The sequence below is a fragment of the Miscanthus floridulus genome, chromosome 4 (assembly GCF_019320115.1).
Source record: "Miscanthus floridulus cultivar M001 chromosome 4, ASM1932011v1, whole genome shotgun sequence".
Lineage (NCBI taxonomy): Eukaryota > Viridiplantae > Streptophyta > Magnoliopsida > Poales > Poaceae > Miscanthus > Miscanthus floridulus.
In genome coordinates, this window is record NC_089583.1 from 1,843,377 (window position 1) to 1,861,478 (window position 18,102).

The following is an 18,102-nucleotide window of genomic DNA, read 5'->3' on the forward strand; positions in this document are numbered from 1 at the left end:
GACTCGGGAATCCTGGGTTCCTTGCCCTTTATCCACCAAAAGGAGAAGGGCCCGTGTGGCCTGGCCCCCAGCCCCAGCCAAGAAAAGAGAAGCCCGGCCCGGCCAGCAGGGACACGGAGGTGTGGCCGCCGCCCGAATTCCTCCTCTCCTTCCGTCGGCCGTCGATCTATCCATCTCCACTCCTCCAGGTTCACTTCGCCTCTCCCTCAGCCTCTCTGGCTCTCTCTCCCCTCGTGCTTCTGTCCCGCTCTCCTCCAGGCTCCAGTTGCCCTGCGCCCCTGCCGACGGACCGGCGCCCGCCTCATGAAGGCCAAGGCATCCGCCGCCGACGAGGTAACCATCGCGGCCCGCATATCCATCTTTCTCCTTTTATTTTACACTCCGGTCGGTTTCTTAAAACCTAGCTAGGGTATACCTACCTCCGGTTCTTGAGAACAAAATTTCCTTTTTTTTATTGATATGAGTCGACAAAAAAACTGCTGCTTTACTGTACCCGTACTCCAGATTCGCAATTCTTCCACATCGATTAGGATCATGTGTTTTTTTTCACCTCGTTTAAGATGCCCATTCTTTCATGTGTTCATTCATGACAATTAGAATAGAGGAGCCCTGAATTCAGAAGCCACGCCAAAACGAAATTAACTGTCAAATTGAGGCGCCGATTCTTCAACCGTGTATATTGCTGTATCTTGTCCCGAAACCCCCTGCTGACTGAATTTCCCCCTTTTTTTTTACTTGCTACTAGGATGATGCTGAGCCCAAGAAGATCCGGTCTTCACGCACTAAGCGCCGGCGACGCCGTCACAGCTGCTCCTCCTCTAGTTCTGAATCTCCGCCCCGCAAGCGCACCAAGAAGCACAGCAAGAGGGTTCCTGACAAGAAGAGCAAGAGGAGCAAGGCGAGTGGCAGCAGCAGCCGCAGACATCGGCACCGTAGTCTTAGCCCAAGCCCTAGCCGTAGCCTCAGCAGCAGCCCTTCCTCAGTAGCTCGACGCAGTGGCTCTTCATGTAGCAGCAGCAGCGCCTCAGAGAGGTCGGTGAGCCCGCTGCCCAGGAGCCGGTCCAGAGATGTTAGGAAGAAAAAAGTGATGGGGAGGGGGAGGGACAGAAAAAGGGATCGCAAGGGGAGAAAGCTGCAGAGATTGGCAAGTTCGTCTAGCACCTCAGCAAGTAGTGGTAGGAGCAGGAGCAGGAGCAGGAGCAGGAGTAGGAGCAAGAGCAAGAGCAAGAGCATGAAGCGGAGAACTGTTGGTAGCACTAAGGATGGCACTACAAGGGATAAGATGGAAAAGGACTACACCGATCGCCGTTCTTCTTGGTCTGACATGAACGTGGATGAGGATGATAAGGATGAAGGCAGACTTGCCATTGCCAAGGAGGCGGACAATGATATTGACAGGTACAAGAAGAATTCAGAATTGGAGAGTTCACCTTCCAAGAATGCCAATGAAACAGAAGAGATTGTACCTGCCAGTGGTGGAAATTCAGATGCTCAGGATCTGGAGCTGATTCTTAGGCAGAAAGCTCTTGAGAACTTCAGAAAGTTCAGGGCAGCAGCGACCATGGGAGGCAAAACAGATAATGGAGCTGCAGGGAAGGAAGCATTAACAGATGATAGCCTAAAGAATGCTGGCACAAAGGTTGCTGAAGCAGCCCATTTTCAGAGTCAGGGAAGCAGGCTTGGAGCCAGACATTCTGCTGGATCACCTAGATCACAGAATTTTGGGAATGGTGCAAGTCATTCTTGGAAGCAGGAAAACAGTGCCGGCTTGAGTTATGGGGCTGGATCACCTGGAACACTTGAGCCTGCTGAGACTGGTGGCCCAACTCAACTGAAGGGAAGAGCTGTAGAATCAACTCGTTTGGCTTCTCAGTTTTTGTCACCATTGGATGCTAGGAATGGTCGCAGTGTAATGCAAAGGCTGGTGCCCCCTCCAGGTAGTTCTGCTAGCGTAAATCAAAGGTTAGGAAGCAGTGCAGGGCTGAATCATGTCAATGGAGCTCCAAGGATTAGATCAGTTGTGAGCATACCCAATAGGGAAAGGCTTGATGGTAGCACACATACTACACCCCCTAAGCTCAGTGAGGATTCTTCCCCTGTTGAAAGCAGTAGCAAAGTTGGACTCCCTCTGAATGACACTGACAAGGCTGAAGGAACTAATGGAGAGGACAAAAAAACAAGTGAAGCTCCAACCTCTAACGGCTCTGTATTGTCACCTGCCGAGGACAGGAGCCAGGCTAGTATTGAGGATAAAGATGGTTTTCAGAAGAAGACTTTCTCTAGAATGCATGATGGAGAGGCAGTGGAGGTGAGGAGCAGATCTTCACTGTGGCTTCAGGTGCCTTGAATTGTCATGCTGAAACTATATTCATCCAATCTAATTCCTTTTTCTCTCTGTTTTTATAGGTCAGCTACAAGGTCTACATACCCAAGAAGAACCCAGCCCTTGCAAGGAGGAAACTGCAGCGCTGAAAACGCCAAACGCCAAGAATATATAATTCATTAGTTTTACTGTCTGCACTATAGGTTTTGGCAGGATATACCTATTTTTTATGAACCACGAGTACACAGTATACACGTCTTCTGGAATCTGGATATCTTTGGCCAAGAATATATCGCCAAATTGCAGTTTTGATGGTCGACAGAAGCACTGACACTTGTTAAAACATGACATATCTGTTGTTCAACTGAATAAACTGTTTCTACAGCAAAGCTATGAATTTTCCTGGGATTGGGTCATTGTAATCAGCAAAATTGCCGTCCAATACTGAAACTCTGTCATATGCATCTATTGCTGTTGGCATATATAAATTATATTCTTTACCTAGACATGCAGTGGCTACCTTGTAGCAAGCAGATGTTGCAGAGACACTGCAGAGTGAAGATGTGCCTTTTGTGCCTGAAACGATGTCAGATACTGGAATGAATCCTGTTTCAAGAGATGTTCATTGCTGCTTTATTTGACTGTTAGTCTTGTGGGTTGTGTGCGCATGGAGCATCAGATCAGCTTGCTTGCTGCGTCATGAACTGTTGAGCATTGATGCTTCCGGCTGCCTTTTTTGTTTCCTGTGCTTGGTTGCTACTTCAAATGCTGATGAACAAAGGTGTGGTGGAACGGAAATTTAAACATAAGTGTTTTTTCCGTTTTCGCTTTGTGTTGTCAATGAATTGGAAATATGTTCTTGTTCCCCTCGAGAATCAAAGATGTTTGGTGCAGGTGCAGCTTGAAGATGAGTTTGGATCATAGCAGCAGGAAGTAGCCACAGTAGCAAATTATTTTACAGCAAAATAATGTGCTTTTCATAAAAAAAAATATTTAACATCGTCACACATATATGGGCCCGTTCCGGCACGGCCTGCTAAGATAAAAAGTGGCCCACGCCCCTGGGCCCTCTCCTCCTCCTTCCTCGCCTTGCTTCTCGAACCGCTCCACCGCCGACGCCGCCGCCCCTCGGTTCGCCGTTCCAACCGCCGCGCCGGCGACATGCCGCCCAAAGGTCCGTCCTCTTCTCCTTCTCCTCCTATTGTCCTACCCCTCCCCGCGCTTCTCTGAAGTCGAGAGACGACGACCGCTTGCCTGCAGAGCTGCCGGGGTTCTACTACGACCCAGAGAAGAATCGCTACTTCCCAATCAGGGGCCCCATCCCGGGCGCTGCTGTCCGCCGCCGCCCCCCTCCCGCTCCCGCAGTGCCACCGCTGCCCGCGGACACAACGGGATGCAGCAGGAAGAGGGCGAGGCGGCCCGAGCTGCTCAGCGCTAGGGAGATGCACGGCGGCGGGGTCATCTTCTCCAATAGCGCCGCTAGGTCCACGTTCAAGCAGCAGTGGCACTACGCGCAGGCGTCTCAACCCATGGTGATTGCCCGAGCTACTTACTCCGTTGATTGTTTTTGGTGCGTTACTGTATTGTTATACTCTGTAATCTTTCATCATTGTGCGGCTGGCAGGTCTGGAAGTACCAAGCCACCACCTCCTCTGTGGCTGATAAGGCGCTCGAACAATTGGACGCCATGGTTCAGACACCGCAAGGGTTGAAAGAGTCCAGGATGCTAGTCACCAGCAGCATGAATGGTTTGATTGGGTAAGAGTCTTCATTCGCATCTGTTTCTATTTACTATCTAGTATTTGAATCGATCTGTTTTTATTTTTGTTCCAGTTATGTAGATTTATGACATTACCATATGTAGCCTGAGACTGAAATTGTAGTATGCAAGCCTTTGTTGAGCCTATCTTGGTATCACTATGTCACAGCCGCTGTATTGTCTGCTTGCACAAATTGTCATGCTACTGTATTGTCTGCTTGCACAAATTGTCTTTCGTCTTAGACTGTTGGTCGCTCTAAGTGAACATGTGCTGTTTATTTATCCTTCAATCAGTCGATCTGTTTCGTCTTCAATTGTTCTCACTTCTTTGTAAGAGCATGAGCTCATGGCCTTACTGATGTCAAATGCAATGGTACATTTTCCTATAATCCTCTCACAGGTTATACGGATTAGGGACTGCTCTGAATAACTTTGAGAATGAGGCAGAGTTTTTGCCCGAACCTGCTTGGACTCCCGTAGGAAAGCACAAGGCAGGCGCACTCCCCAGCATTTGGTCATCTGAAGTAGGCTACACAACTTTCCCATCCAGTATATCATGTATAAAGAAGCTTGGACGTCATGTCCCTGATGCATCCAACACCAATTCATCAGTTCAGTGAGCATTGTATCCTAAACTCGTTACTTACTGTACTATCTATATATTTGGTGTTGCCATAGTTGCACATGTTTTGCATTCTGTTTTCTTTAGTGTTAACTGGAAATATGCTGTGAGCTTGGGTCCCTTGACATTGTGAAACATGGTGGCTACTCTTGGATCTGGAGAATCTGGCGGCTCTATATGTACTATGGATCTTTCTGAAGCTATTGACTCGGCAATGGGATCATGGACTACCTATAGAGTTCATTAACTTGATCGTACAATGTGGACAGCTGATTGTAGTTCTGATGGCACACATGCAGCTTTCGGTGAGTTCACTGAGTCAGAGCTTAAATGTAGGAGATAAATAAAATTTCCCTTGCACATAGATACACTATTTTTGTAACTTGTTTCTGTTTTAACTTTGTGTTACATATCAAGTTGGATGCGTTCACTGACAATTTTGCTACTGAATCAGCATTTCTGAAATTCTTTGAGGATTTAAACTTGACAGTTGAGTATTGAATCCATATAGCGACCTTCTTGTTTTGGTACTTGTATACCTATATACTTTTCTTCCACCATAACTCAGTTAATTTTGGTTCTTGTGATGCCTTTTTTCAATTTAAAGGTTAGTCATTTCTATAGTTGGAGGAATTAATTTAATTGTCATAACAAGATGTTCTCATTCTTACAGTTTTTGCAATTCGCAGCCTGCTTATGTTACTGGCACAATACAGCATCCTTTTCGGTTGGGATTTACTTTTCACTTGTTCATCTTATTTCTAGGTTCAGACATTGGTGCTGGTCTACTCGATTTGGAAACAAGGGGATTATCGTGGCTATGTCGATCTAAAAGTGACGTTCTTTCCCTGAAATTTGTGCACTTGGTAATAATCTAAATCTACATAAACTTCTTCTCACTTTGTAGTTTTAACTGGTTCAGATATTGTTATGGTTTATTGTCAAATGGGAGTCACTGAAAATTTTGCTTGCCTCAACCTTTTGTTCCCACTTCTCAATTAGCTTAAATTTGGTGGTGTCTAATGCATGACTACATGATTCTCAAAGTTTTGAAAGGAAAGCAATATGCTACCGATGTGGCCATTCCTATTGCAGCATATGTGATAATCTGCAGAACTAAGTAATATGGATTTTATTCTTTCTTGTTGACCCTGTATCTGTGTTATGATTAATTCAGAATTTACTATGACATGCTATTCCTGTCTCTGCTATGCTCACTGAATTTTCTCACTCTATTAAGGGGAAAGTTGTGCTATGTGGTCTACGGAATGGGAGTATAGCCCCTGTTGATGTACGGCAAAAGCAGCATAATCAGCCTACTGGAGTGGCTTCATCTAGCAATGCTAGGAGGACAGTTCCCATTCTGCCCACTAGGCATGCTGGGAAGAAGAGAAACCAGGTGTGTAATACTAGTAAACAACATCCATTATTACCATACATGTCTGCCACATGGAATCAGTTGATTCGTTTGTTGAAGTGGTTATCTAGGGCACAGGACAGGATAGGTCCAAGATCTATATGCTGACTTCTCTGTTTTATAGGCTTATTGTGTCAGAGGTCATACTCACAGTGCAGGTGGAGCAAGTTTTTTAGAGCACTGTGTTCACATGACATCCTAAATGATTAAAGGGATTGGAAAAATTTAGATATTTCAATTTCAATTCTGTAACAGGTGTTTACTGTAGTCACTGTGAATCACCATCTATTAAACTGGTCAAGTTAGGTTCCTCCTAGTTGACATAGAGCTACAATAAAATGCATGATGGGAAATATATTTATTTATTTTGAATGCATAATTTTGCCACTGTGATGCTATTGTTGTCTCTTGGAAACTTGTCATGCAGGCTGGCATGGATAAATTTTCAAGAGTTATTTCTATGTCGTCAGCAGTTTGTAGGTAACACTAATGTTCTTTCCTTAGTGCTGGACAATGTTTATGTTCCCTAGTACTGAAACTGACATTGTTGCACAGTTTGGTTACACTCTCATCAGATGAGAACTACTTCTTAGGAAGCTCCATGGATGGATCTGTAAGTTATACTCGGATCATTTTTTTAGTGTTATGAGCAAGATTTTTTTTTTCTCTCGAACATGTAGAGGAGAGCTGTGTATCATTATATTAAGAAGAGAAAAAAGGGGTGAGAGCCCTTACAAATCCGCACGAACTCAACACAAACTCACACGCATACAACAATAGCGCCTTTGCCCAAGGTAAAAACGACATGACCTAAAAAACTCAACTCAAGAAAGGCAAGGAGGATTGAAACGCCTCTAGCGCTGGTTAAACTCCAAAGATAGAAATCCTCACTAGCGAGCAAAAGAGCTCTAGCTAGATTAGGTGACAAACTCTCAAGCACACACTTTGCTCGGAATCTGCTAGGATTGCTTTATTCCAAAACTAGAATTGTTTGATGACACCACACATCGATGCAGTAACAATATTTTAATTATAGTTGTGTTTAGTCTTTTCCCACTTATCTGTTGTAATCATGTAATGTGCCAGATTTGAAATTTGACACTTGAATATCATGCATGAAGTTAATTTCACGGATTTTTGGTTCATCTTTATTACAATGACAGGCACATATATTGAAATAAAACACCATTGATTGAATAATAAATTGGACATGGATATTTCAAATATTTTGAGGGCAAACAGCGTTCATCGCTGTGAACTAGTTATTAGTTATCTTATCTAAAATTATTGTCTCGTATTTTTGCACCTCTTTATGATTAAGAGTTTGAAGTTGACTTAAAATTATTTTGTTGTACAGATCAAACTCTTCGATCTTCGTCTCATTCAGAAGGGAGGTATACAGTCGTATGAGGGGCATGTGAACTCACACACACATTTACCAATTGTTGTTGATCCATCTGAGACCTTACTTATGTCAGGTTTGTTCATTTTTAGCTGTGTATGTGTAAATAAGTGTTTATGTTTTTTGCCATTTAGTGCTAGGGGATGCTCTTTGAAGCTTATGCAATAGTTTGTGTTATTTAAGCTCTATATTTTGCTTGAAGTGGTTATTGATCAGTAGAAACTTACACAGTAGTTTGTTTGCATTCTCACTTGATGACCTAAATCTATCAACTGCTGTAGTGGAAGGGTTATGGCTTACTGCATGGCTGCATCTGGATTTCTGAAATGCTGCATGATAATGTCACCAAGGGATATAGATTAATGTTGAATTACAGATTGTCTAGGTTGAATTGTGATTTACGAAATTATTTGTGTACTAGTTGGTTTGTACGTGGATTTAGTAAATTACAATGCCTATTTCAAGGGCATGAAATCCTCATTTCACAAAACATGCCCATTCATTGCTAGGTGGGGAGGACTGCACTGTTCGCATTTGGAGCATCAAAACAGGGGAGCTACTATTTGCACAGAGCATGGCAGACACTCTCATCACGGCATTTTGTTGGCCCGAAAGCAGCCATGACTTGTGCAGTTCTTCGCTGTTTGATCTAAACCACAGCTGGGGAGCTTGGTTGGGATCACGTGCTGGGCTGTTTTATATGCATGGTACTTGAGTGATCCGATTCTGGACTAGTACTACTACACTACTAACTTGGAGCCGTGGAGGCTGGAGCAAATGGTGGCTGTATTCTGAAAGAACACGAGACCACTGAACATACTGGGTTTGCTGGAGCTCTGGACTGAAAGAAGAACGTCGTCTTTGGAAGTCAGACATTACCTAGGATATGCAGTCTCGATAGGAATTAGGCATGTTACTCTTAGTGATAGATGGATAACCTGTCTAGCTAGGAACAGAGTTTTCCTTTCCTTAGAATGAAAGATGGTTGTGTGCCATATGCTTTGTTAAGGACTTGATGAGATGTTGGTCCAGTGTACCATACATGGAATAGTGAGAATGTGGTTTGCAAGTCCACGCTCTTGTGAGTGTTAGGGAATATAGCATTGCAGTGCCCTGAAAGTGTACATGATGCACATTTTTCCCTGAACTAGTTTTGTTTTTTTTGTTGTTACCTGGCCTATATCTGAGAGACTGGTGGCCTTCATGTTCTCCAGATCTTGAGTAAGGAATAGTTAGTAGCTCTAAAGTTAGTAGTAGATGTAAAGTTTTGTGGGCCCATCTGGAAGATGATACTGAAACTCTGCTTCCTGTTAGTTCCTGGAATGGATGTACGGTTGTTCATTTTGAAACTATGCTTGCTTAGAAAAAAGATTGAACCAACATTTTGCTGAGCGTTGGAAATTGTCATTTTGATGCCTAATGGTATGCTGAAGTCTGTGCTTCCTTGTCCATTTGGCACTGCAATGCCCTCTGAAACTTTGCACAGTCCATAGCACTTTCCAACGACTCTGTTTTACAAGTGAACATCAGTTTTACAGGCATTGATGGACGCATTTTCCTCAGGGTAAGTTGCTTCGGTATATTGTATTACTAGTACAATCTGTAGTGTTACACTATGATGGCTCATGAGCAAACATTAGACAGCTCTGTCAAGCCTGTTGCTCAGGGTTCAACAAGTCAACAACAGAAGAAGCAAAAAGTACATGGAAACTAGCATGCCTCTGTCTGGATCCTCAGCAGACGAAATCGTTGTCCTTGTTGAACATGGTCAGGTCTAACTCCTCCCCGCCCCCCGGCATCAGTAGTTGCACGCAACTATCTACTAATAGTTAAACGGAATAAGATTGGTGACGAGCACACCTGCTAACTACTAGTAAAAAAAGCAATAGTTGGGCCCTAGTCGATGTGCTCTTATTTTAAATATATAGCTTTTTGGCCGGGTAAGAAAAAGAATTATTAGTCTATAAGGCAGTCCCCACCCCCCGGGTATCGACATGCAACTTAATTTTGATCACATCCTGAGGCAATAATAGAGCGAATAATTAAAAGTGTACTCCACCACGAGCAGCGAAAAGCACGCTCAACCAATTCTCACTCGACGGCTCTGTCCTTGCTCAGAAAAAAGCCGAACCACTCGCAGATGGATCTTTTTTTTCTACCTTTACAGCTCACTCTGTCAGTCCACTAACACCATACATATTCACGTCATGAAAGAATAGATTCCATATAAAAAGTATAGCACATATTCACGTCATGAAAGATTAGATTCCATATTTAGAGTCTAAAGTATATTGTCTCTCCTCTCTGAAAAGTAAGTCGGACCTTATTGAAAAGTAGTACGCTTTTTTCATGATGTTCAGGATCCCGTGCTTTGTAGTTCACGCATGGCTTTCTCTATCAAAGCTAATGCTGAATTAAAGACCTTAAACAGAAAGACACAGGAAGTGGCGAAAAACAAAAAAAAGAGAGAGAGAAAGAGCTTACAAACTTCTCTGAACCCGGTAGCCGGCAGAGCCCTTATTCATGGGTTAGGGACTAGCATTGAACAAAGTTGGTGACAGCCGAAGAAAAAGTGAGCCAGAGTATCTTTCTGTAACCAGCTGCTTGATCAGCTGAGTTGCATATGTCTTTGAAGAGCCAGTGAACTAACTCTTTATTTTTTCTAGGTACTCTGTGACCGTGTCACAGTCTGGAATTGAGCCCACAATAGCAGGCTCAATCGTATTCTTTATCACTGACAAACACTTCTTGTTGGCAGTGGCCCATTTCCTATGCTCAAGGTCATAGGACATCTTTACGGGAGCAAAATCCCGCTCTCTGTTCTGCCATACAGCATCAGTCTCATCTGTCTCCCTCACCGGTGTCACAGGTTCTCTGGGGCACGGTGTGGTGACAACCCAGTCCACCTCAGCGAGGATGAAAGCCAGGTCTATCTTTTTCTTCCACTCAATATAGTTATCACCTTTTAGAGTGGGGATCTCTTTAATACAACTCATCAAGTTGTATCTTCCTGAAAACACAATTTAAATAGTGTGAGAACACAAATAATAACAACAATAATTGCATGTCTTAGTTTAACGTTGGTCAAAATTAAAACATATAATTATTTTATACATTAAATCTACATCACCGTTGGGCAGAAATAGAAATAATGCATAATCATTAAAATTATAATATTGCTATTAACAACGTTGGTCAGAAAATAACAATATCATAATCAACTCATATTTATCTCTTGGCTCTTAAAATCAAATTCTCCCGTTGGTTCGAATTTAATTAAAAGTCCATAATTACTTTAAATACGCAGCGGAAACATTAACATTCAATAATCATTTTCCTATTTTCCAGAAGCAACTTTACTATTTACTGAACAAAAAATATCGTTGGATAAATTTTATACAGAAAATTATCATAAAAATTCAATTCAAATTGATCAAATTGTTTTCTGAAAAATAAGAAAATCAAAAAACTGTGACTGTACTATTTGTTTGGCCATTTCGGCCCGATCCAGCAAACAGTGCGCACGGCCCAGCCAAAAAGCCCATGTCAATGTGCGCGGCCCAGAGCCAAAAAGCCCATGATCCCACGGACGCGCGTGGCGCCTCCCCACGCCCAGGCCGCAACCTGGGCCTGGGCCAGGATTCCGGCCGAGCAGCATCGCCCGCCTGGGCTCTATTCGGCCTGGAGCGACGCTGGCCGTCGATCTGAATCCGACGACCAGGCATCGATCTCGGAGGATCAACCCCCCCCGGCCGTGGCTCAGCCAACCCTAGCGACCATTTTCATTCGCACACACTCTCTCTTTGCCTCACTGCTCTCCCCTTCTCTCCTCAGTCATCACCGAGCGAGCGACAACGGCGAAGCAGCGAGGTCCCGGCGTCATCGCCGGCCCCCTCGCCAGCATGCACGCTCCCCAACGGGTGAGCGCGCCGCCGTCGAGCGGCCTGGCCGCGGCGCCCCTGTGGCCGGATCCCGGCGAGCGGAGCCCCGGCCGGCCTTTCTTTTCCCCGCGCGCCGGCGTGACTGCGGTGCCGTGCGACGGTGAGGTAGGCCACCCCCTTCCCTTTCTTCCCCTTTCTTTGATTTGTTTGTTCGGATTTTGGCCCGATTTGCCGATTAGGGTTAGGGTTAGGGTTGGGATGGCCACTGTTTTCTTTTTTCCCCGATTTGAAATCGGTTCTTTCTTTGCTTTTCTCGAGCTCTCTAGAGTTAGGGTTAGGTGTTCGATGTTGAGACCATGTCTCAATCTGTTCGCACTTTTCCCGTACCCGATTGAGGGTTAGGGTTCGATTTCTTTCTTTCCCCGATCCAGATCTACCGCTAGAAAGGCTCTGATACCATTGTTAGTGTTCTATGGATCGACTAGGGTAGATCTAGGCGGATGAACACTTGGATCCGTAAAAGCACATGCACATCTAGACCTAGAACACTACACCGAGAGGAAGATAGGGTAAGGGTGCTGGTGTTGAACCTGGGCCCTCGGAGGGAGTCGCGGTTGAGCTGGCCATCTCAGCTTCAGTGATGGAGGCAGCATACGGGCAGCGACGGGTGGAGTAGAGGTTGCACGGACGTCGATGCAGTGCAGACGGACAGCGTAGCAGTGACAACGGCGAAGTCAGCGGAGCTTCCCATCGCTGGCTGCGCGCCCTCTTAGATCGGTCTAGGGTTTGTCGGTGGGGTTTGTGGCTCACGGTGAACCTCGTACATCGAGCCACCGGCCCCCCACCTCTTTATATAGCGCAGTGCGACAAGGGCCCACCAACCATGTAGGGTTGGGCGTCCCCGATCAGGGCACGTGACCAAGGCCCAATAGGTCGTTGGGCTTATTGGTTGGGAGATCAATCTAACATTCTCCCCCTTGATCTCACTATTACTTTCATCTTTAAACTTTAAACTTCAATCCTCATTTCTTCACAGATGATGCATAGAGCATGTCTCATCGTCACGGTCAATCGCCGATAGATTTAATAGCTACAATGCACGTCTCTGATCTGAAATAGTTACTTTAACTTTTGGGCCCTTTATAGTCTAGGAATCATAGGCTTTTCCTTAAACCTATGCTGACTACATGTTCTTTGAACACGTTGGGTGGTAAGCCTTTTGTAAGCGGATCCGCGAGCATCTTTTCGGTACTTATATGCTCAAGACTTATCATTTGATCCCGGACTTTATCCCACTATATGGAGTGAATCAGATCTTCTATACGTCATCATGAGGCCTTTCGTTCCTTGCAAATAACGAAAGACTTTCTTTACCAATTTCCAGTGTTCTATTCTAGGATTGCTCTAGAATCTGCCAAGTAACCCGGTAACAAATGCCAAGTCAGGGCGCGTGCACACTTGAGCATATTGCAAGCTTTCGATAGCTGAAGCATATGGAACCACTTTTATTTGATCAATCTCATATTGATTCCTAGGGCATTGAAAATCCCCATATCTGTCGCCCTTGACTATAGGAGTAGGTGAGGGACTACATTTGTGCATACTGAATTTCTTTAAGACTTTTTCTATATATGCCTTTTGTGACAGTCCTAATACCCCTTTACTTCTATCTCGGTGAATCTCGATCCCTAGAACGAACGAAGCTTCACCAAGATCTTTCATATCAAATTTTGAGGACAAAAACTTCTTTGTTTCCAGTAGTAGGCTGATATCACTACTAGCAAGTAAGATATCATCCACATACAGGACAAGGAAGATAAACTTCCCATTCTTAAACTTTGCGTAGACACAATTGTCCTCAACATTATCTTTAAACCCAAAATTCTTTATTGTCTGATCAAACTTCAAGTACCACTGTCTTGAAGCTTGTTTTAATCCATAAATGGATTTCTTTAGGCGGTATCCCAAATGTTCTTTTCCTTCCATGACAAAACCTTTCGGTTGTGCCATGTAAACATTTTCTTCTAAGTCTCCGTTGAGAAATGCCGTCTTTACATCCATCTGATGTAATTCTAAATCGTAATGTGTCACTAATGCCATTATTATTCTAAAAGAATCCTTACATGAGACTGGAGAAAAGGTCTCATTGTAATCAATCCATTCTCTTTGTGTAAAGCCTTTTTTCATAAGTCAGGCTTTATATCTCTTTATATTCCCTTGAGAGTCAAGTTTTGTTTTGTAGACCCATTTATAGTCTACTGTTTTGGCTCCTTTAGGAATTATCTCCAAATCCCAAACTTTATTTGCATTCATTGATCTCATCTCATCTTCCATGGCCTCAAGCCACTTTGATGAATGATCACTTTTCATGGCTTCTCCAAATGAGGTGGGATCATCCTCCATTTGAAATTCTTCAGTGTTGTACACTTCATAATCAGCAGGAATAGCTGATTTTCTAACAATTTGAGACCTTCTAGGGGCCTCCTCAATTGGCACATTTTCTGTTTGAGGCTGTTGTTGCTCCCCCTCATGTGTGGCAATAGGTTCTATAGGATCCTGAGGCACAAGTTCCTCATCATCATTCATTGTTGCCACAGGCGGGATAACAATAGGTGCTGGCACCACAGTGTCTTATACTGTCGGTGCAGTAACAATAGGTAGTGAGAAAAATGGCTCATGAATGATCGAAGTGGGTGCATACACCCGCTTCTCTTCAAGGTCAATTTCTCGAGCTACCATGCTCCCCCTAATCATTTCATCCTCTAGGAAGACAGCGTGTCTTGTTTCCACAAACTTTGTATGTCTGTTAGGACAGTAGAAACGAAAACCTTTTGACTTTTCTGGGTAGCCAATAAAATGTCAACTCACTATTTTGGGATCTAGCTTCCCAATGTTTGGGTTAAAAACTTTAGCCTCAGCAGGGCTCCCCCACACACGCAAGTGGTTAAGTGAGGGTACTCTTCCTGTCCACAACTTATACGGTGTTTTGGGCACCGACTTATTTGGTACTCTATTTAGAATATGAATGGCAGTTTTTAACGCCTCCATCCACAGACTCATCGGTAAAGTGGAGTAACTTATCATACTACGCACCATATCCATCAGGGTACGGTTATGCCTTTCAGCTACTCCATTCTGCTGAGGTTTGCCCGGTGTTGAATACTGGGTGACTATACCATTCTCCTGTAAGAACCTTGCAAAAGGTCCAGGAACTTATCCATATGGGGTATGCCGACCGTAGTACTCTCCCCCATGGTCAGACCTGACTATCTTAATCTTTAAATCATGCTGATTTTCAACTTCTGCTTTAAATATTTTGAATTTATCCAACGCTTCTGTTCTTTCTTTAATTGGATAAATGTAGCCAAACCGAGAGTAATCGTCTATGAATGTTATGAATGAATCATAACCATCCACACTTTTCACAGGAAAAGGACCACATATGTCTGTGTGAATAATCTATAGAATTCCTACGCTTCGTTTGACCTCTTTCTTAAATTTCTTTACATACTTTCCTTTTATGCAATCTCTACATTGTTCTAAATTTGAGAGCTCTAATGGAGGAAGAATATCATTCTTAACTAGTCTTTCTATTCCCCCCCTCGAAATATGGCCTAAACGACAGTGCCATAATTTCGACAACGCATCGTGAGCTCTCTTTCGTTTTCTGTTTGCATTGTTCGATGAGGATACATTCTCATTCACATCACATACAGAATTCACATTTTCACGAAGTGATAACAAATAAAGCTCGTCTTGTCGGAAGGCAAGACCAACACATTTATTATTAAACAATATCTGACATTTGCCATTTCCAAAATGGCAATCATAACCATCATGGTCCAACTTTGATACACTAATCAAGTTTCTTTGCAAAGAAGGTACATAAAGAACATCTCTAAGAAAAAGTATGAAGCCATCAGCAAGCTCTAGAGGAAGATCGCCAACGGCCTCAACATCTGCTTGTACTCCATTTGCGACTTTAATGAAACTTTCGCTTCTTTGCAAAGTTCTCATCGAATGGAATTCCTGTAATGAATTAGCAACATGAATAGTTGCACCTGAATCAATCCATCAAGTAGATTTTGAAAACTTTACATACAAGGATTTTTTTACAAATGTAATGATGTTCTCACCTTTATTTTTCATAATCATCTTTAAGAAATCGGGACAATTCTTTTTATAATGTCTCGTCTTCTTGCAGTAGAGACACTGGTCTTTATCCACTGGGAATTGCTTGTTCTGAGACTGTTGCATGGGACCTTTTCCAGATGACTTGGAGGAAGAGCTGTTATTATAGTTCTTTTTCTTATCTTTTAGGTAGTTGACAGTACCACCCTGTGAAACTTTTATCCTTTCCTCCTCCTGCACACACATGGCTATGAGCTTTTCTAAATCCCATTTTCAGGCTGTATGTTGTAATTAACAACAAAGGTGTCAAATTCTTTGGGCAAGAAAGCAAAAATCAAATGAATAAGAAACTCATCCTTGAGTGCCAAATTCATTGGTTTGAGCTTAGATGCCAGATTGCTTATTCTCAGTATGTGCTCTCTAATGCCACTGCCGCCACTAGAGTACCTTTCTATAACCAGCTGCTTGATCAGCTGGGTTGCATATGTCTTTGAAGAGCCAGTGAACTGACTCTTTATTTTTTTAGGTACTCTGTGACCGTGTCACAGTCTAAAATTGAGCCCACAATAGCAGGCTCAATCGTGTTCTTTATCACTGCCAAACACTTCTTGTTGGCAGTGACCCATTTTCTATGCTCAAGGTCATAGGACATCTTTACGGGAGCAAAATCCCGCTCTCTATTCTGCCATGCAGCATCAGTCTCATCTGTCTCCCTCACCGGCGCCACAGGTTCTCTAGGGCACGGTGTGGTGACAACCCAGTCCACCTCAGCGAGGATGAAAGCCAGGTCTATCTTTTTCTTCTACTCAATATAGTTATCACCTTTTAGAGTGGGGATCTCTTTGATACAACTCATCAAGTTGTATCCTCCTGAAAACACAATTCAAATAGTGTGAGAACACAAATAATAACAACAATAATTGCATGTCTTAGTTTAACGTTGGTCAAAATTAAAACATACAATTATTTTATACATTAAATCTACATCACCGTTGGGCAGAAATAGAAATAATGCATAATCATTAAAATTATAATATTGCTATTAACAACGTTGGTCAGAAAATAACAATATCATAATCAACTCATATTTATCTCTTGGCTCTTAAAATCAAATTCTCCCGTTGGTTCAAATTTAATTAAAAGTCCATAATTACTTTAAATACGCAGCGGAAACATTAACATTCAATAATCATTTTCCTATTTTCCAGAAGCAACTTTACTATTTACTGAACAAAAAATATCGTTGGATAAATTTTGTACAGAAAATTATCATAAAAATTCAATTCTAATTGATCAAATTGTTTTATGGAAAATAAGAAAATCAAAAAACTGTGACTGTACTATTTGTTTGGCCATTTCGGCCCGATCCAGCAAACAGTGCATGCGGCCCAGCCAAAAAGCCCATGTCAATGCGCGCGGCCCAGAGCCAAAAAGCCCATGATCCCGCGGACATGCGCGGCGCCTCCCCGCGCCCAGGCCGCAACCTGGGCCTGGGCTGGGATTCCGGCCGAGCAGCATCGCCCGCCTAGGCTCTATTCGGCCTGGAGCGACGCTGGCCGTCGATCTGAATCCGACGACCAGGCATCGATCTCGGAGGATCAAACCCCCCCCCCTCCCGCCGTGGCTCAGCCAACCCTAGCGACCATTTTCATTTGCACACTCTCTCTCTTCGCCTCACTGCTCTCCCCTTCTCTCCTCAGTCATCACCGAGCGAGCGACAACGGCGAAGCAACGAGGTCCCGGCGCCGTCGCTGGCCCCCTCGCCGGTGTGCGCGCTCCCCAGCGGGTGAGCGCGCCGCCGTCGAGCGACCTGGCCGCGGCGCCCCTGTGGCCGGATCCCGGTGAGCGGAGCCCCGGCCGGCCTTTCTTTTCCCGCGCGCCGGCGTGACTGTGGTGCCGCGCGACGGCGAGGTAGGCCACCCCCTTCCCTTTCTTCCCCTTTCTTTGATTCGTTTGTTCGGATTTTGGCCCGATTTGCCGATTAGGGTTAGGGTTAGGGTTGGGATGGCCACTGTTTTCTTTTTCCCCCGATTTGAAATCGGTTCTTTCTTTCCTTTTCCCGAGCTCTCTAGAGTTAGGGTTAGGTGTTCGATGTTGAGACCATGTCTCAATCTGTTCGCACTTTTCCCGTACCCGATTGAGGGTTAGGGTTCAATTTCTTTCTTTCTCCGATCCAGATCTACCGCTAGAAAGGCTTTGATACCATTGTTAGTGTTCTGTGGATCGACTAGGGTAGATCTAGGCGGATGAACACTTGAATCCGTAAAAGCACATACACATCTAGACCTAGAACACTGCACCGAGAGGGAGATAGGGTAAGGGTGCTGGTGTTGAACCTGAGCCCTCGGAGGGAGTCGCGGTTGAGCTGGCCATCTCAGTTTCGGTGATGGAGGCAGCACACGGGCAGCGACGGGTGGAGTAGAGGTTGCACGGACGTCGATGCAGTGCAGACGGACGGCGTAGCAGTGATGACGGCGAAGTCAGCGGAGCTTCCCGTCGCTGGCCGCGCGCCCTCTTAGATCGGTCTAGGGTTTGTCGGTGGGGTTTGCGGCTCACGGTGAACCTCG

The 18,102-nt window shown here is 44.2% G+C and overlaps 1 protein-coding gene and 1 pseudogene across 1 annotated transcript; both read left to right on the forward strand.

Annotated features, from left to right (window-relative positions):
- Positions 1-72: 72 nt before the first annotated feature.
- LOC136549305 (uncharacterized) lies at positions 73-2,827 on the forward strand. Its single transcript, XM_066540546.1, has 4 exons — positions 73-188; positions 259-333; positions 746-2,308; positions 2,407-2,827. The coding sequence occupies exons 2-4, from the start codon at positions 304-306 to the stop codon at positions 2,470-2,472; spliced, it is 1,659 nt and encodes a 552-aa protein (XP_066396643.1). The 5' UTR covers positions 73-188; positions 259-303; the 3' UTR covers positions 2,473-2,827.
- Positions 2,828-3,469: 642 nt separating this feature from the next.
- LOC136549306 (uncharacterized) lies at positions 3,470-8,890 on the forward strand (annotated as a pseudogene).
- The last annotated feature ends 9,212 nt before the right edge of the window (positions 8,891-18,102 follow it).

Coding starts and splice junctions, on each gene's coding strand:
- LOC136549305 (XM_066540546.1), top strand. CDS start 304: ATGAAGGCCAAGGCATCCGCCGCCGACGAG. Junction 334..745: donor AGGCATCCGCCGCCGACGAG/GTAACCATCGCG, acceptor ACTTGCTACTAG/GATGATGCTGAGCCCAAGAA. Junction 2,309..2,406: donor ATGATGGAGAGGCAGTGGAG/GTGAGGAGCAGA, acceptor CTGTTTTTATAG/GTCAGCTACAAGGTCTACAT.